The sequence below is a fragment of the Schistocerca americana genome, chromosome 9, assembly GCF_021461395.2.
Source record: "Schistocerca americana isolate TAMUIC-IGC-003095 chromosome 9, iqSchAmer2.1, whole genome shotgun sequence".
NCBI lineage: Eukaryota > Metazoa > Arthropoda > Insecta > Orthoptera > Acrididae > Schistocerca > Schistocerca americana.
The window spans coordinates 201946712-201967511 of NC_060127.1; the positions used below are offsets into that span (position 1 = coordinate 201946712).

The window sequence follows — 20800 nt, forward strand, 5'->3', positions numbered from 1 at the left end:
ACGTAGCCCATCATACATCCTTACTCAGTTTCTAGACGGGTCACCACTTCCAGTTTCTGACCGCATACGCCAACAATGGAAACCCAGTTCTAAGCAAAGAAGGGAAAGCAGAAAGGTGGAAAGAGTATATAGAGGGCCTATACAAGAGCGATGTACTTGAGGACAATATTATGGAAATGGAAGAGGATGTAGATGAAGATAAAATGGGAGATATGATATTGCATGAAGAGTTTGACAGAGCACTGAAAGACCTGAACGAAGCAATGCCCCGGGAGTAGACAACATTCCATTAGAACTACTGACAACCTTGGGAGAGCCAGTCCTGACAAAACTCTACCATCTGGTGAGCAAGATGTATGAGACAGGCGAAATACCCTCAGACTTCAAGAAGATTATAATAATCCCAATCCCAAAGAAAGCAGATGTTGACAGTTGTGAAAATTACCGAACTATCAGTTTAATAAGTCACAGCTGCAAAATACTTACGCGAATTCTTTACAGACGAATGGAAAAACTGATAGAAGCCGACCTCGGGGAAGATCAGTTTGGATTCCGTAGAAATGTTGGAACACGTGAGGCAATACTGACCCTACGACTTATCTTAGAAGAAAGATTAAGGAAAGGCAAACCTACGTTTCTAGCATTTGTAGACGTAGAGAAAGCTTTTGACAATGTTGATTGGAATACTCTCTTTCAAATTCTCAAGGTAGCAGGGATAAAATACAGAGAGCGAAAGGCTATTTACAATTTGTACAGAAAGCAGATGGCAGTTATAAGAGTCGAGGGACATGAAAGGGAAGCAGTGGTTGGGAAGGGAGTGAGACAGGGTTGTAGCCTCTCCCCGATGTTATTCAATCTGTATATTGAGCAAGCAGTGAAGGAAACACAACAAAAACTCGGAGTAGGAATTAAAATCCATGGAGAAGAAATAAAAACTTTGAGGTTCGCCGATGACATTGTAATTCTGTCAGACACAGCAAAGGACTTGGAAGAGCAGTTGAACGGAATGGACAGTGTCTTGAAAGGTGGATATAAGATGAACATCAACAAAATCAAAACGAGGATAATGGAATGTAGTCGAATTATGTCGGCTGATGCTGAGTGAATTAGATTAGGAAATGAGACAGTTAAAGTAGTAAAGGAGTTTTGCTATTTGGGGAGCAAAATAACTGATGATGGTTGAAGTAGAGAGGATATAGAATGTAGACTGGCAATCACAAGAAAAGCGTTTCTGGAGAAGAGAAATTTGTTAACATCGAGTATAGATTTAAATGTCAGGAAGTCGTTTCTCAAAGTATTTGTATGGAGTGTAGCCATGTATGGAAGTGAAACGTGGACTATAAACAGTTTGGACAAGAAGAGAATAGAAGCCTTCGAAATGTGGTGCTACAGAAAAATGCTGAAGATTAGATGGGTTGCTCACATAACTAATGAGGAGGTATTGAATAGAATTGGGGAGAAGAGAAGTTTGTGGCACAACTTGACTGGAAGAAGGGATCGGTTGGTAGGACATGTTCTGAGACAGCGAGGGATCACCAATTTAGTATTGGAGGGCAGCGTGGAGGGTAAAAATCGCAGAGGGAGACCAAGAGATGAATACACTAAACAGATTCAGAAGGATGTAGGCTGCAGTAGGTACTGGGAAATGAAGAAGCTTGCACAGGATAGAGTAGCATGGAGAGCTGCATCACACCAGTCTCAAGACTGAAGACCACAACAACAACAACGCCAACAAAGCGATCGAAATGGGGTGACGCCTAATAGATATGCAACACACCCAACATACTGGCAACGTGGCTACGATTGTAACCGGCCAATGCAACCAGTAGAACTACTTAAGGGGGGTAGGACGTCAAACGGGCCGACTTGGAGCAGGAGAGGCACCACAGGACATTTTAATTTCCACTGTCTATACTTTTACAAATAAATTCATAAAACTTTGTCACCATGACCAGGAAGGATTCAGGATTCATACTCTTAGCAGCGGAAGCTCAAAAACGCAACTAAACAGATTTTTTTTTTACATGTGAAATTTCATGATTTTTTCACTTACTACTGGCTGCATTTGTTGCTATAGGTACAGTTTTCTTCCTAAGTAAGAGAGATTCTTCGATGACTTTTGCGCAGCATACAAACCATAGTTACAGGTGTATGAAACTCTAGAAGTTATTTAATTTATGAAAAAATGAATGAACTGTTACATTTTAAACTTCTTGTTTAGAAAAACTCTAGTTTTGTAGTTAATTATCTCAATTTTTCCACAGTTTTTTAATAGATTTGGAAAACTCTAGATGTTCGTACACCTGTAACTACTGCTTGTATGCTATGAAAAATTCGTCGAAGAATCTCTCTTACTTAGGAAGAAAAGTGTAACTATAGCAACAAATGCAGCCAGTAATAAGTGAAAAAATGATGAAACTTCAGATGTAAAAAAAAGGTATTCTGCTAAGTTTTCGAACTTCCACTGCGATGAGTGTGAGTCCTCAATCCTTCCTGGTCATGGTGACAAAGTTTTATGAATTTATTTGTAAAAGTATACGCAGTAGAAATTAAAATGTCCTGTGGTGTGTCTCCTGCTCCAAGTCGGCCCGTTTGACGTCCTACCCCCCTTAATATGATAGGCTACGGTAGTTTTACAACTCTAGCGCTAACATAAATGGCATATGCCCTCTCCGACCCGCGCGAAAAATTTTACTTTTTAATGTTTTGGCCACCTAGAGATCACACTTTCACTTCCGGCCAAGCCCTGCAGCTACCACAAATTTGGACGAAATCGGTGATGAGGCTTAGCGCGGTGGTTTTGTTAGTAATATAATCTGCGTGCTGCATCCTATGCTAGCTATGTAGTTTTGTTCTTATAATCGCTTTAGTAATGGTTAGGACGGGTTCCGTTTACGTATTGGGTTAAAGCTTCAATAAATCACCTGAAAAGTAAAAATACATAATTTTTTGCAAAAGTCAAATAAAGTTTTTATTTTTGCAGTCAGAGTGTAAAGTTAGACTGGACACTATGTGGCATGTCGACGTTTATTGCGCGTCGCCTTCATGGTGTCGTAATATCAATGCGTCCACATCGGAGCCTCCTTCCCAGCAGTTTAACACCGCTCGTACAGCGCACTGCACAGCGCAGGCCACCCCATCTCTCTCTGTACTGTTCCTCGCACGTGCAGAATACAGCCACAGGATGCCCTAAACACTCAGTGTCTGCCGATGCAGAAGACAAAACGGGATGGGGAGGGGGAGCTGGGATGGGGGTAGGCGCTGTATTGATCTGCTCGCTGGCGGTCCCCAATGCCTCTCACAACGACGGGCGGGGCTCTCGATGACGTCACACGCGGGACGTTTCAGGCCTGCCGCAGCGCCCGGAGCACGTGGGCAAGCGTCGGCCCTCACCAGGCAACACGTCACAAACTCTCCGCAATGCACACAAGAAGAGTAAAAAACAGACTTGAAAAAGTACCGTAGGCTACTGTAGACTATCAAAGTACGGTAGTTCCCCTAATAGTCTTGGTCAGGTAATATCGTAGCTGCATTGCCTGTATGTAAGGTGTGTTGCATATCTATCAGGCGTTACCTCATTTCGATCGCTTTGTTTGCGTATGCGACCAGTGTCTTACCAGATTCCCTTAGAAACCATAAGCGGAGAACCGCTTAGAGACTAAGTCAGGATGTATAAAGCGCCATATAACGTACAAAAAATTTTTATTCTACATGGTTAGTTATCCTCCTGTGGGTTACTAAAAAATAAATAGTGTTTATAGAAAAATTGAAATTGTCAGTGTTTAATTCGGTTTTTATTCGAAAATTGTTGAATTGTATCGTGAAACACAGGGATGAGGTAGCAAAAATAAAAGTACATATTTATCATATAGTGCTAGAAAACCAATTTCGCCAGAAAAGGTAAAATTTTAAAACAAAAGATGCAAAACATATCAAACACCACTTTAATCCTCAATCGAACTAATGTAAAACATGTTTCTGATATTCATGAACAACTTGTGCACTTATCAGCAATAACAGAAGCTCTTGCCTCAGGTCATGATGTAAACATGTTCTATTGATTACAATACAATAACAATAATTACATAGATTTTTCATATTTGTGGATACATGCAGTTACTACAGGGAAGTAATTGCTTTGATTACACAAAATCTCATATGTTACCCAATCAACTTATAAAGTGCAATTTATATTTTGTAAGCAGGTAAAATACACAATTGACTAACACCGAACAACGTGCGATTCTAATAACACGCCAGAAAAAGAAGAAGCCAAACAAAAAACAAAGAGAAGTCCTACGCTTCCAATTTCTCTCTCACACATTCATTTATGTTTCTTTCCCTACCAATGCTACCAGTGCTGCCTGTAATGATACAGTTTATTACGTCATCTATGTAGTCTATTGTACCAAAATTCACGAACTGCAAAGAAATGGAAATGATCGTATGGCATTGTTGGCCGGGAGACCCCATTCAGAGGACTTCGGCCGCCGTATTGCAAGTCCTTTTTCGGTGACGCCATATCGGCGACTTGCGAGTCAATGATGATGGACACGCAACATCCAGTCCCCTGCCGGGAACTGAACCCAGTTTTTTTAGAGCGCAACTCTAGTAAAAAAAAAAAAGGATCTAACAATATCTGCACTTTATTGTGTTACTCGGTGCGTGTTACCTCGGATAGATAGTCATCGATACATACAGAAGTAACTTCAGGCGTGCCCTAGTGAAATGTTTTGGGAGCCCTGCTGTTCAAACGAATGACTTGGCAGACAATATCAGTAGCGGCCTCAGACTTCTCACCCATGATGCAGTTAATTCAGAATAAGACAAGGAAGCGATTTCTCTCCGATTCATTTCAATTTTTGTGTTGATGGCGTGCTAAAGCAATGGGTTACACCGGTAAACGAAAGGAATTATTCTATGACATTACTATTTACCGATGGTTAAATAGTGATAGCTGATAGCGAGAACACATTCCGAAGAGCTGCTAATTTATTATTATTATAACGATTGTCCCCCTTTAGGAGAGCGATTGAACTTGAATTCATAATTTCATCTTCGGATGTTTTTCTTCTTTGCTCCCCAAAACCTCCTCGTCCTCTCAGAATGCTCCTTCTTCCGTTCCTCTGTCCATTTTTTACCAGGCTGACGCGATGTTCTTTCCCCAAACTTCATACTTGTGATTTTATGCCGGCACTCGGTGCGATCTTCGAGATTTTTTATGTTGATCTGCTGTAGATCCCTCTGGACTTCTTTCAGCCATTCTGTGCCACATTTACTCCTTGTTATAATATTGAATAATTTCTTTGCTGTTCTGGAGTCTTCCATCCTGTAGATGCGTGTATAAAATTTGGCTCGGCGCTTTCTGATTTCATCTGTTACTATGTTGATCTTTCTGTAGAGTTCGTTTTGTGGTCTCTTCATCCAAATGCCATTTTTGTTGATTGGACCGTAAATCTTCCTGAGAATTTTTCTTTCCTGCTTTTCTATTTCCTTAATTTTTGAATGACCATCAATTACCATTGTTTCAGCTGCATAGATTGCTTCTGGAAGAATCACTGTTGTATAGTGCCTTAATTTTGCGTCTGTCGAAATGCACTTCTTGTTGTAATGCGTCCATGTTAGCTTGTAGGCCTTCTGGAGCTTGGTGATTCTTTGTTCGTTGGCAATTCGGTTTAATCCTGAGGACTGTATAGTTTCACCGAGGTATTTAAAATGGCAGACTTGTGCAATTTTACCATATTTTGTTATTAAAGGGGATTCATTTTCTGGCTGCCTTTCCATATATTGGGTTTTTTCATAAGATGTCTGTAGTCCGGTTTTTTGCGAAATTTCGTGTAGTTTTTCCACTGCGTGAATCGCTTCTGTTCTGTTATTGGTGATAATTGCAATATCGTCAGCGAAAGCAAGGCACTTGACTTTAATTCGGTTCTCTTTCTTGATACCAATTTGGATACCCTTTACGTGAGGTTCCCATTCCCTGATTATCTTTTCTAGAACAATATTGAAAAGGATTGGGGATAGTCCGTCCACCTGTCGGACTCCAGATTTGATTTCGAAGGGTTCTGATACTTCGCCCATGAATTTCACTTTGGCCGTTGTTCCTGTAAGTGTCTGTTCTGTGATTTTTCGTGTCTTTCGGTCGATTCCAAATTCTTCCGTGATTTTAAACAGGGTTCCACGGTCCACTGAATCATATGCTTTCCTGAAGTCGATGAATGTAACTACTGTGTTTCTGCATTTCCTCATTTGTAATAATGTCTTTAAGCACCAGATCTGTTCCGCACATGAGCGTCCTTTTCTGAATCCGGCCTGGTATTCACCAATTAGTGTATCTGCTTGGGATTCTATCCTGTTTAAAAGCACTTTGGAAAGGATTTTGTAAGCGACTGGGAGCAGGGAAATTCCTGTGTAATTGTTCATGTCTGTCTTGCCCTTTTTGTGTAGCGGGTGAATTGGAGCGCATTTCCAGTCCTCTGGTATCTGCTCCGTTATCCATTTGTCTGACATTATACGGTGTAATTTCTGCATAAGTATAGGATCGTTTAGTTTCCAGAACTCAGCAATGATCCCATCTTCTCCTGGTGCTTTGTTATTTTTCAACTGCTTGACTATCTCCATAATTTCTTCAAGATCCGGGGCATGTGAGTCTGGGTATGTGAATACTGGAGAAGAGAAGACAAGTTTTCTTGGGGTGGTTCGCAGTTGAGGAGGGAACTGAAATATTGGGCTAAGATTTTGTAGTTATTTTTCGTGTTGGTTTCCAACGAGCCATTGGGTTTCTTGAAGCACAAGCTAGGCGCTTGGTATCCCTGTAAGTATTCTCCGAAAGTCTTATAAAAATTCTCCCAGTTTTCTTCAGTTTTGTGACTGCTAAATTTTTTTCATGGAGTTATTCGGCTGTCGACTGCCTCATCACAGGTTGCATTCCACCAGTGATGTTTCCTGTTGCGAGGGGGTTGTCCTAATTTGAGGGCTTCCTGAATTTTCTCTGTTAGTTTCTTCCAGTCTGTTGATTTTTCCTGATTAATTTGCATGATGATTTTTTTCTTTGTTGAGTTGCAGATATTCCGGATCTGGTTTGGTACTTTTGGGTGGCCTTTTTAGCATTCTGTTGGGTTGGAATTTTGTTTTTATTTGGAGAAGATGATGATCTGATTCAAAGACACCTTTGCGGGTTCTGATGTTTTGAATTTCTTTTATGTTTTCTTTGGAAATTGCGACATGGTCTGTTTGGTATTCACCCTGTCTAAGACTGGGTGATCTCCATGTGGTTAACTTATGTGCAGGTTTTTGAAACTGGGTACTTATTATTTTAAGTCCAAAGTTTCTGCAGAAGTCGATTAGTTTTTCACCATTCTTTTTGGTTCGTTTGTGTTTGGTGTGGGGTCCAGTGGTATCTCTGAATTTTTTTTCCTTCCCTAATTGTGCGTTAAAATCGCCTACTAAGATTTTCACATGGTGCCTAGATACTTTATTTGTTGTTTCTTCTAGTGTTTCCCAGAAATTGTCCACTGTTTCAGGGTAGATTTTATTGTGGTGATTTGTGGGGGCGTGCACATTGATCAGAGTGTATGCTTTATTTGCTGATTTTACTGATAACAGGGAGACTCTTTCATTGGGAGACGTGAAGTCAATAACTGAGTACGGAAGTGTGTACGGCGAATCCTGTTCCGAAAAGTGGTAGTTTGTCTCTTACTTTTATGGCAGGTTTGCCCTTGTAGATCCTGTAATTCTCTGTGTTAAAGTGTGTCCTTCATCTGTGAATCTTGTCTCTTGCAGTGCAGTGATTTTCAGGTTAAATTTTCCCATTGCGATGGTAAGCTGCTTTAATTTGCCTGTTTTAGTGAGGGTGTTCACATTAATTGTACCAATAAAATTTTTACGTTTCGTTTTGACAGTGTGAGGAGTTGTTGAGAAGCTCCGATTCTTCTCCGCATGGTGTCCCTGATCCCCCAGAATCCGATGATCAGGTGAATCCAGTCAATCGACTGGTGCCTGGGGTAGTCACTCTGTGGTCGTCTTTTCCATCATGCGTTCAAGTTGAATTTTAGTTTTTGTGGTGATCTCTGTTGAGACCACAGGTGTACGATTCGATTTTTGAGTTCGAGAAGATTTTGTGCAGCCGCCTCAACTAGCGGAACAGACGCTGACCACTGGCCGCCAGATGCTCCTAATATTTTATTTATTTAATTTGTTTCACGTCTTCCCGCACTGAGCAACTATCAACTCGGAAGTGTATTCTGCTACCATCACGACTTCAGCGTGTTCGTTGCCATACAATCTAAATGAACTTCTGCATGAAAACAATCTACGCACCCAAGAGGAGCTCACGAAACTACATTGGACTGTTCTTACTCATCGACCCTACAGCCCAGATCTCGCACCTTCCATCTACTCGACCCCACGAATGATCTACTCCAAAAGAGTCAGTACGTGCGGAGGTTACTGATGCGGCAAGACTCCGAGGTCGACCAGCAGAGTTGTGCCAGGCGGGCACGCAGGCACCCCCGTCGCACTGAACGGAGATCATGTTTAAAAACAGGGTTTTGAAGCCAAAAGAGTGAGCAACAGCAAGGTGTATTTGGAATCCCGAAAACAAGAAGCCTGACTTCAGAAAAAAAGTGTTGTATTACATATCGATAGCCTCTCGCACACTACTGGCCATTAAAATTGCTACATCAAGAAAAAATGCAGATCATAAATGGGTATTCATTGGACAAATATATTTTACTAGAACTGACATGTGATTACATTTTCACGCAATTTGGGTGCACAGATCCTGAGATATCAGTACCCAGAACAACCACCTCTGGCCGTAATAACGGCCTTGATACGCCTGGGCATTAAGTCAGAGCTTGCATGGCGTATATAGGTACAGCTGCCCATGCAGCTTCAACACTATACAACAGTTCATCAAGAGTAGTGACTGGCGTATTGTGACGAGCCAGTTGCTCGGCCACCATTGACCAGACGTTTCCAATTGGTGAGAGATCTGGAGAATGTGCTGGCGAGGGCAGCAGTCGAACATTTTCCGTATCCAGAAAGGCCCGTAGAGGACCTGCAACATGTGGTCGTGCATTATCCTCCTGAAATGTAGGGGTTCGCAGGGATCGAATGAAGGGTCACGGGTCGTAACACATCTGAAATTTAACGTACCGTTCAAAGTGCCGTCAATGCGAACAAGAGGTGACCGAGACGTGCAACCAATGGCAGCCCATACTATCAGGCCGGGTGACACGCCAGTATGGCGATGACGAATGCACGCTTCCAATGTGCGTTCACCGCGATGTCGCCAAACACTGATGCGACCATCATGATGCTGTAAACAGAACCTGGGTTCATGCGAAAAAATGACGTTTTGCCATTCGTGCACCCAGGTTCGTCGTTAAGTACACCATCGCAGGCGCTCCTGTCTGTGATGCAGCGTCAAGGGTAACCGCAGCCGTGGTCTCCGAGCTGATAGTCCATGCTGCTGCAAAAGTCGCCGAACTCTTCGTGCAAATGGTTGTTGTCTTGCAAACGTTCCCATCTGTTGACTCAGGGATAGAGACGTGGCTGCACGATCCGTTACAGCCATGCGGATAAGATGCCTGTCATCTCGACTGCTAGTGATACGATGCCGTTGGGATCCAGCACGGCGTTCCGTATTACCCTCCTGAACTCACCGATTCCATATCCTGCCAACAGTCGTTGGATCTCGACCAACGCGAGCAGCAATGTCGCGATACGATAAACCGCAATCGCGATAGGCTACAATCCGACCTTTATCAAAGTCGGAAACGTGATGGTACGCATTTCTCCTCCTTAGACGAGGCATCGCAACAACGTTTCACCAGGGAACGCCGGTCAACTGCTGTTTGTGTATGAGAAATCGGTTGGAAACGTTGCTCATGTCAGCACGTTGTAGGTGTCGCCACTGGCGCCAACCTTGTGTGAATGTTTTGAAAAGCTAATGATTTGTATATCACAGCATGTTCTTCCCGTCGGTTAAATTTCGCGTCTGTAGCTCGTCATCTTCGTGGTGTAGCAATTTTAATGCCCAGTAGTGTATATTCTCTGAAAGTCGACGTGAGGCTTTTAATGTACCGCCCCCCTCCCCCCGTCCCCTCCCCCGTCCCCGGGTCCCCTTAATGCGATTTGGTGTGATTTTGATGCCCCCCATTTTGAGCTCACACAGTTAATGGTCGTCCTGGGATGCTATGAAGCAGATGGTTGGGACGTTTTGGCTCATCACTGTACCGCCGGCTAATGCACGTGACTCGTGCCGACGCCCGCCTGCGCGATGCGCGGTGCGCATTCCCGGGAGCTCGGGCAGACCGCCGCCGTCACTTGTTAACCGCAGAGCAAGGCCGTGACCGACAGACGGCGTGTGACGTCACGGCAGCGGCCCGGCCGCCGCATCGATTCGAACCCGTGACCCGCGAGCCGGGAGTGGGGCGACGCGGGTCGACGGCCCGACAGCGGCGGCTGGCTGCGGACGTGGCGGATCAATAGCGGTGGACGGCGCCGCGGAAAGGGGGGGGGGGGGGGGGTGGTCGGCAGAGCACAGCGCACCTCAAGGCCGCACAGGGGAAGTCCCGCCGGAGAGGGGAAGTCCCGCGCGGAGTGCAGGCCCCTTTACAGTCGTCGCCCGCGCGAGACCGCGCGTGAGGCTGTGTCCGCCGCGCGGTCTCAGCACAACGCTTCGCAACCTGTGCAAATCACAACGACCGAGTGGTTTACTTCATATTTGACTGATAGCCGCTTTTACACTGAAAGTTTTCTAGACTGCAGTCTAGGGGGACCAGCACCACAAAAATTTAAAATTAAAAAAAAATGTCTTCTCTTGGAGTCCAATCATATTCTAAAAATGGGTGTGCGTATACAGGGTGTTTTCCTAACAGCGTGCTAAAATTTAACACGGCATAGAGGGTGCTCCACTAAACAGTTTGAGGTACAGAACCTGCAGTCGGAGATACCAACCAGCTTAAGGAGGTGTTGTTGTTGTTGTTGTTGTTGTGGTCTTCAGTCCTGAGACTGGTTTGATGCAGCTCTCCATGCTACTCTATCCTGTGCAAGCTTCTTCATCTCCCAGTGCCTACTAAAACCTACATCCTTCTGAATCTGCTTAGTGTATTCATCTCTTGGTCTCCCTCTACGATTTTTACCCTCCACGCTGCCCTCCAGTACTAAATTGGTGATCCCTTGATGCCTCAGAACATGTCCTACCAACCGATCCCTTCTTCTAGTCAAGTTGTGCCACAAACTTCTCTTCTCCCCAATCCTATTCAATACCTCCTCATTAGTTATGTGATCTACCCATTTAATCTTCAGCATTCTTCTGTAGCACCACATTTCGAAAGCTTCTATTCTCTTCTTGTCTAAACTATTTATCGTCCATGTTTCACTTCCATACATGGCCACAATCCATACAAATACTTTCAGAAACGACTTCCTGACACTTAAATCTATACACATTATTAACTAATTCCTCTTCTTCAGAAACGCTTTCCTTGCCATTGCCAGTCTACATTTTATACCCTCTCTACTTCGACCATCATCAGTTATTTTACTCCATAAATAGCAAAACTCCTTTACTACTTTAAGTGTCTCATTTCCTAATCTAATTCCCTCAGCGTCACCCGACTTAATTCGACTACATTCCATTATCCTCGTTTTGCTTTTGTTGATATTCATCTTATATCCTCCAGAAACTGTCCATTCCGTTCAACTGCTCTTCCAAGTCCTTTGCTGTCTCTGACAGAATTACAATGTTATCGGCGAACCTCAAAGTTTTTATTTCTTCTCCATGGATTTTAATTCCTACTCCGAGTTTTTCTTTTGTTTCCTTTACTGCTTGCTAAATAGACAGATTGAATAGCATCGGGGAGAGGCTGCAACCCCGTCTCACTCCCTTTCCAACCACTGCTTCCCTTTCATGTCGCTCAACTCTTCTAACTGCCATCTCGTTTCTGTACAAATTGTAAATAGCCTTTCGCTCCCTCTTTTTTACCCTTGCCACCTTTAGAATTTGAAAGACAGTATTCCAGTCAACATTGTCAAAAGCTTTCTCTAAGTCTACAAATGCTAGAAACGTAGGTTTGCCTTTCCTTAATCTTTCTTCTAAGGTAAGTCGTAAGGTCAGTATTGCCTCACGTGTTCCAACATTTCTACGGAATCCAAACTGATCTTCCCCGGGATCGGCTTCTACCAGTTTTTCGATTCGTCTGTAAAGAATTCATGTTAGTATTTTACAGCTGTGACTGATTAAACTGATAGTTCGGTAATTTTCACATCTGTCAACACCTGCTTTCTTTGGGATTGGAATTATTATGTTCTTAAGGAGGTAATAGCAATAAAATCACATTACTCTGTACTTGTTTATTTATAGTAGTTATAGTTAACTGCAAATACCATCAGTGCGACAATGAACGTACCGTTTGGTCTCTATCGTATAAAATACCATCAACCTCAGTCAAGTATGACATCGGTGAACAAGATTTTGATGCACCGTGGCAAATATCCATGGTGTTTTTCGAATCACATCACAGGCAGCTACAATTCCGGCAGCTGATTCCATTTCCGTATCCACTGGGGTCTCGTACGGGAGTAACTTTACATATCCCCACAGCAAATAATCGAGGGTATTCAATTCAGGTGACCTCGCAGACCACGTGACAAGAGCCCCCCTTCCAGTCCAGCGACCAGGAAACGAAGCATTGAGACGGTTGCGGACATCCACACATCGTCATGTTGCATCCACATCTTCTCACGAACGGCCAAGGCTACGTTCCCCAACAATTCAGGTAGAACTCTTTGTACGAATCTCAAGTACAGGTGGCCATTCAGACAGCCATGTAGAAGATATGGTCCAATGGGAGAGTCGCCTACAAGGCAAAGTAATCGTACGTTTGAACCTGACATGGGAGTTCTTTTCTTTAAAGCAGTGTTTTTTAACCTTTTCGAATTCGCGACTCCTTTCCAAGTAAAAATATTATGGCGAGCCCCTGAACCATAATAAAAGTATGTCAACGATTTCAAAGGCAACGTATTTAATTTTCCTTCTATTGATACTATACTGATCTAGAAACCAAGTACAATGTGCAAAGAGGTGGCAGTACTCTGCTGGCAGAGACATAATCATATTCTTTGCCGCGGTAGAAGCGGTCAGCGGGGGCGTAGTCGAGGTGCGCGTTTTCGGTCACTGCAGGCAGTTGTCCGTGTACCTCGGCAAGTACGGAGGTGATTATTGTCTTTGCGCTTCGCTCCGAGCGAGGATAAAACGGACAACTTCCTTTTCTCCTGGGACCGCGGCCCCCTGAGCAAGGCTTTGCGACCCAGAGGTTGGAAAACACTGCTTTGAAGACTCGACAGTTTACTGGTGAGCACTAAGAGCTGTGGACAAGGATATTTCAAAAACTGAACTTGGTCAAAGACAGGGTCCATACCTCTATGTTAGAAGACAGACTCAACATTTTCCTTTCGTCCAGTGCGGTACTGATTGAGATATTTTTGGACAACTAATTTACAAAGACGTTTTGAGTAGCTTCACTAGTAACAAATGTAAGTGGGGCATAAAATAATTGAAAACTTCCATTTTACCGTTAATTATTGGTGAAAGTACTGTATCCGAATTGAATATCGCTAAGTAGTGTTTGGTCAATACTTTCCTACTGTCATCGTCTATTTTCCTAAGAAACATGTTTGTTTATAATGGCAATATGTAATTTTTAGCCGGCCGAAGTGGCCGTGCGGTTAAAGGCGCTGCAGTCTGGAACCGCAAGACCGCTACGGTCGCAGGTTCGAATCCTGCCTCGGGCATGGATGTGTGTGATGTCCTTAGGTTAGTTAGGTTTAAGTAGTTCTAAGTTCTAGGCGACTGATGACCTCAGATGTTAAGTCCCATAGTGCTCAGAGCCATTTGAACCATTTTTTTTTTTTTGTAATTTTTAGAATTAAAAATGCTGTATTTTGCAATATCACTGATCTCAACTATTTATTCTGTATTTGAACAAAGGAAGTTATTCAAAGCCGTATTAATAAATTGTATTCAATCCCTGAATGATTAAGATTCTTTTCGTTCCCTAACAGCATCTGTTTGTTACACCATAAACTGATACAATTAAATAGCAAAGCTTAAATGATGCGTTGCAGCCTTTCAATTTGAGAATTGCTCTAAAATGTCATTTATACGTGTTAGTGTTCGTAAAATTATTTCTAAGTGGTGTATAGATCCTAAAATCGGCGCTGGATCTCGCAACGAATCTACTCGTGGTTTCAGGGATGTTAAGGTCCACAAACAATTGCCTCACGGGTACAGCTTTACGACACGCTGCAATGTCACGCTGACGCAAATAACCTCGATTCCTGCTCTATCGTGCGCCACGGTAGCTGAGTGCTCAGCGTGACGGATTGCCGTCCTACGAGCCGGGGTTCGATTCCCGGATGGGTCGGGGATTTTCTGCGCTCAGGGACTGGGTGTTGTGTTGTCTTCATCATCATTTCATCGCCATCCGACGTGCAGATCGCCCAGTGTGGCGTCGAATGTAATAAGAGCTGCACCGAGGCGGACGGACCTGCCCCGTTAGGGGCCTCCTGGCCAATGGCGCCAGACGCTCATTTCCATTTCCAGTACACAGCAGTGTGAAGTACTTCCATATTAACCGCTTTATTGCCCGCAATAAGAGGGCGACATCGTAACCACGAGAAACATGCAGAAGTGCCACAATACGAGGTGGCATGGATTAGACAAATGTCTGATGTAGTGCTGCAGAGATTTGGCACTTTGAATTCTGCAGCGCTCTCCATAAATCCGTAACAGTACGAGGACGTGGAGATCTCTTCTGAACAGCACGTTGCAAGACATCACAGATACGCTTAATAAAGTTCATGTCTAGGGTGTTTGGTGGCCAGCGGAAGTCTTGGAAGAGTGTTCCTGGAGCCACTCTGCAACCATTTAGGACGTGTGGGCTGTCGCATTGTCCGGCTGGAACTGCACAAGTCCGTCGGAATGCACAATGTAGACGAATGGATGCTGGTGATGAGGCAGGGTGCTTACGTGTCACCTGTGAGAGTCGTATCTGCACGTCTCAGGGGTCCCATACCACTCCAACTGCACACACCTGACACCATTACAGAGCCTCCACCAGCTTGAACAGTCCCCAGCTGACATGCAGAGTCCATGGATTCATAAGGATGTCTCTATACCCGTACACGTCCATCCGCTCGATACAGTTTGAAACAAGATTCGTCCGACTAGGTGTTGACGGGCCCAGGCGAAGCGTAAGGCTTGGTGTCGCGCAGTGATCAAGGGTACACAAGGGGGCCTTCGGGTCCGAAAGCCCATATCGATTATGTTTCGTTGACTGGTTCGCTGGCCCAGCAATTTCCGCAAGGGTAGTACTTCTGTCACATTGAACGATTCAATAGTCGTTGGCCCCGCTCTTGCAAGATATTTTTCCGGCCGCAGCGATCTCGGAGATTGGATGTTTTACCGAATTCCTGATATTCACTATACACTCGTGAAATGATCGTACGGGAAAAATCTCAATTTCGTCGCTACCTCGGAGATGCTGTGTCCCATCGCTCGTGCGCCGATTGTAGCGGCCATTGTGGCAGCATTAACGGATCTAGCAACTGCGCCACACATTTGTTGTCTTATATAGGCGTTGCCGAACACAGTGCCGTATTCTGCCTGATTACATATCTCTGGTTCAAATGGCTCTGAGCACTATGGGACTTAGCTTCTGAGGTCATCAGTCCCCTAGAACTTAGAACTACTTAAACCTAACTAATCTTAGGACATCACAAACTTCCACGCCCGAGGCAGGATCCGAACCTGCGATCGTAAGGGTCGCGCGGTTCCAGACTGTAGCGCCTAGAACCGCTCGGCCACTTCGGCCGGCTTCAAAGTAGTCACCAGCATTGTGTATAACCCGTTGCCAGCGATGTGGAAGTCGTAGGATACTCTTAGCAGTGCAGTTGTATTGACAGTTCGAGCGGCGCGGTCTATTGCTCGAAGAACTTGTAGTAGTTCTGAAGCGAATGCCGTAAAATGTTTCCTTCAGCTTAGAAATCGAGTTGAACTTACGAGTGCTCTAGTCAGGGGAGTGCAGTGGGTGGTACAGCACTTAGCAGCCCCATCAGTAAAACAAATCAGTAACAGCTTGCACTGTACGTGCTTAAACGTTGTCCTACAAAATGATGGTCAGGTTCCGCAGAAAGTGTCATCACTTCTGTCTCTATGCTGTTCATTTTTGGAACACAACCTACGACCAGCTGTACGAGCTGTAGATAAATAGTTGCCACTATTAAAGTTCCAAACCTCGTACAATGCAGTTATTAACATTCGTTAAATCTGTACAACACCACCTACATAAAAAATATTCGTTAGTCTAAGGATGAATAATTCTAAACTGACAAAAGTGACACACTAACGGTTTTGCGTCTTCAGCCGTAACATCAGATACTTAACACATTAACTGAGTGGTAAAGTTGATAAATAGTTGCGACTATTAAAGTTCCAAACCTCGTATAAAGCAGTTATTAACATTCGTTAAAGTGCAGTGAAAGTGCTGCACTCAATATGACAAAAAATATGGATCACGCAGCAGTGGCCAGAAGACTGGAAAAGATCAGTATTCATCCCCATTCCAAAGAAGAGAAGTTCTAAAGAATGCTCAGATTACCAAACAATCGCACTTATTTCACAGGCTAGCAAAGCCATGTTGAAAATCTTACAAAATAGACTTCGCCAATATCTAGATCGAGAGGTACCAGAAGAACAAGCTGGATTTAGGAAAGGAAGAGGAACTAGAGAGCAAATTGCTAACATTCGGTGGATTATGGAAAAAGCGAGAGAATTCCAGAAAGATGTGTATCTCTGCTTTATTGACTACGCCAAAGCCTTTGACTGCGTCGATCACAACAAATTATGGAACGTACTGAAAAACATGGGTGTACCAGATCACCTCATTCATCTGATACGGAGTTTATACCTTGACCAAGAAGCCACGGTGAGAACTATGTATGGAACAACGAAATGGATAAAGATTCAGAAAGGAGTCCGGCAAGGCTGCATACTGTCACCGTACTTATCCAATCTGTATGCAGAATATGTTATGAGGAATGCGAGGCTAGATGAAGGAGAAACAGGAATTAAAATAGCTGGAATAAATGTAAACAACCTCAGGTACACCGATGATACGATACTGTTGGCAGAAAGTGAAGAAGAATTGAGAACACTCTTGCTGAAGGTGAAAGACGAAAGTGAAAAGGCCGGTCTTATGCTGAATGTGAAGAAAACGAAAATTATGGCAACTACACCTACCAATCCGTGGGATATAGCAGGAGAAACCATGGAGGCAGTGACCACATTCAGTTATCTCGGTTCCCAGATCTCTGCTGATGGCGACTGCAGCCATGAAATCCGGAGACGCCTGTTGCTCGGTAGACAGGCGATGTCAAACCTTGACAAGGTTATAAGGTCCAGAGATATAACACTAGCAACAAAGATCCGTATTGTGAGTGCTATGGTCTTTCCAGTTGTGATGTATGGATGTGAGACCTGGACCATTAGAAAGGCTGAACGGCGAAGAATTGACTCCTTCGAATTGTGGTGTTGGAGGAAACTTCTTAGAGTTCCATGGACTGCAAAGAGAACCAACAGATCAATATTGGAGGAAATTAAACCAGATTTCTCCCTGGAAGGTCTAATGCTAAAACAGAAGCTGACCTACTTCGGGCACACAATGCGAAGGCATGCCTCGCTGGAAAAAACATTAATGCTGGGGAAGATTGAAGGAACTAGAAGAGGAGGACGTCAGAGGATGAGATGGACCGATGGCATCACAGAAGCAATGTGTTCCAACCTGTAAGGTCTACGGGAGAAAGTGCAAGACAGGAAAAACTGGCGTGATTTGGCTCATGGGGCCACGAAGAGTCGGAACCGACTAAACGAATAGAGAGAGAGGGAAAGTAATCAGACTTCTGAAGTTATTTCCTAGACAGTAGTCCGATTCTTTAAGAAATCAGTGATGAAGGAGGGGGTTACTGGTCATTCACTAAAAGCCACTCACGGTGATAAACGAAATTCTCTAAAGAAACCAGAAGAGCAACAGAGCCAGTGGTAGCCGCCTCTTCACGAGAGCCCAGCCGCTTTCAGACCTCCTCCGTGTTTGTTGACACTGGAGGGTGCAGCCCGCCGCGGCTTTACGTAGCGGCGAGTGGGGGCGTGAAGGCCGGCCCGCCTGGCCGCCGCCCCCAGGACTCGCCGGCGCGCCGGGTCGATACGAGCGGCCGGGCCGACGCCAGCTGCCTCCGGGGATGGATTCCCGCCCCCAGCAACAGCCGCAGGCCGGGGGCAGCGGCTCAAGGTCGCCCCAACTCCGCCGTACCCGCTAACCCTCGTCTCTCGAACCTTCCTAAGCCTAACTGTTACCGCCACATTCCCGACAGATGAACGAATTAATACGAACATTGGCAGAGCCATCCAGTGCACAGTACTCAGGATGTGATCAACACTACGGTGAATAAAGTCGTGGGACACCTTGTGCTTCCGTCCGCCTGGCTTACTACAGCAGCACGACGTGGCACGGACTGGATGAGTCGCTGGAAATCCACTGCACAGACACTGAGACACGCTGCCTTTACAGCCGTCCACAACTGCGAAGGTTTCGCCGGTGCAGGACTTTGTGCACGAGCTGCCCTCTTGATTTTGTCCCAATAATATTCGATGGGATTCGTGTCGGGCAACATGCGTGGCCAAATCATTCGTTCGTATTTTCGAGAATGTTCTTCAAACTAATCGCGAGCAACTGTGGTCCAGTTTGTTGTTTGGGAACATGAAGTCCCAGAAGCCGAACGTAACCATTTCCGCAAGGGTACCCAGCCCATTGTATGCAAACACAGACCACATCTACATCTACATCTACATACATACTCCGCAATCCACCATACGGTGCTTGGCGGAGGGTGCCTCGTACCACAACTAGCATCTTCTCTCCCTGTTCCACTCCCAAACAGAACGAGGGAAAAATGACTGCCTATATGCCTCTGTACGAGCCCTAATCTCTCTTATCTTATCTTTGTGGTCTTTCCGCGAAATATAAGTTGGCGGCAGTAATATTGAACTGCAGTCAGCCTCAAATGCTGGTTCTCTACATTTCCTCAGTAGCGATTCACGAAGAGAACGCCTCCTTTCCTCCAGAGACTCCCACCCGAGTTCCTGAGGCATTTCCGTAACACTCGCGTGATGATCAAACCTCCCAGTAACAAATCTAGCAGCCCGCCTTTGAATTGCTTTTATGTCCTCCCTCAATCCGACCTGACAGGGATCCCAAACGCTCGAGCAGTACTCAAAAATAGGTCGTATTAGTCTTTTATAAGCGGTCTCCTTTACAGATGAACCACATCTTCCCAAAATTCTACCAATGAACCGAAGACGACTATCCGCCTTCCCCACAACTGCCATTACATGCTTGTCCCACTTCATATCGGTCTGCAAGGTTACGCCCAAACATTTAATCGACGTGACTGTGTCAAGCGCTACACTACTAATGGACTATTCAAACATTACGGGATTCTTTTTCCTATTCATCTGCATTAATTTACATTTATCTATATTTAGAGTTAGCTGCCATTCTTTACACCAATCACAAATCCTGTCCAACTCATCTTGTATCCTCCTACAGTCACTCAACGACGACACCTTCCCGTACACCACAGCATCATCAGCAAACAGCCGCACATTGCTATCCACCCTATCCAAAAGATCATTTATGTAGATAGAAAACAACAGCGGACCTATCCCATTTACCTGGGGCACTCCAGATGATACCCTCACCTCCGATGAACACTCAGCATCGAGGACAACGTACTGGGTTCTATTAGTTAAGAAGTCTTCGAGCCACTCACATTCTTGGGAACCAATCCCATATGCATTATGGAACCGCTACCACCTTCCACAGCGCCATGTCGACGACCTGGATGCCTGACTCCGTGGAGTCTGCGCCACGCTCTGCTCGTACCAACTCAGACTGGGACTCGTCTGACCACGCCGCGGTTTTCCCATCGTCTGTGGTCCAAGTGATGCGGCAGGAGCCCAGGAGAGCCGCGGCAGGCGATGTCGCGCTGTTAGCAAAGCCACTCGCGTCGGTCGTCTGCAGCCGTATCCCATTAACGACACATTCAGCAGCAATGCCCTAACGGATACCTTCACCGTACATCCGACACTGATTTCTACGGTTATCTCACGCACTGTTGTTTGTCTGTTACAGCGCACTGCACCCGCGTTCGGGAGAACGACGGCTCTATGCCGCGTCCGACCATCCGACCGTCCATGACTTCCCTAAATCGCTCCAGGCAAATCCCGGCATGGTTCCTTTGAAAGGGAACGGCCGACTTCCTCAGTCCGATGAGGCCGATGACCTCGCTGTTTGGTCCCTTCCCCCAAACAACCCAAACCAGCTTGTCTGTTAGCACTGTCAACGCCACGCAAACGCCATTGGTCTCCGTCATTAATTAAGGCCGTCGACAAACGGGTTGTCCATGGTGAGAGGTAATGGCTGAAATTCGATATCCCCGGCACACTCTTGATACGGTCGATCTCTAATCGTTTTCCGAAATGGACTGTCCCAAGCGTGTGGCTCCAGCTACCATTCCGCGTTCAAAGTCTTTTGAATTCCCGTCGTGCGGCCACAACCAAGTCGGACAGCTTTTCACACGAATCACCCGAGTACAAATCACAGCTCCGCCAATGCACCGCCCTTTTATACACTGTGTGTTCGTGGCGCCCTCCATCTGTAATGCTGGAATTCAA

The 20800-nt window shown here is 45.0% G+C and overlaps 1 protein-coding gene across 1 annotated transcript in view; it reads right to left on the bottom strand.

Moving 5' to 3' along the window:
• The window catches only part of LOC124550820 (potassium/sodium hyperpolarization-activated cyclic nucleotide-gated channel 2-like), a 117000-nt gene extending 98528 nt beyond the window's left edge, over positions 1 to 18472 (bottom strand). The window contains exon 1 of the mRNA XM_047125546.1: positions 18231 to 18472. Within this exon, the coding sequence (XP_046981502.1) occupies positions 18231 to 18472 (242 nt within the window). The remainder of the gene's footprint in view (positions 1 to 18230) is intronic.
• Positions 18473 to 20800: the final 2328 nt, after the last annotated feature.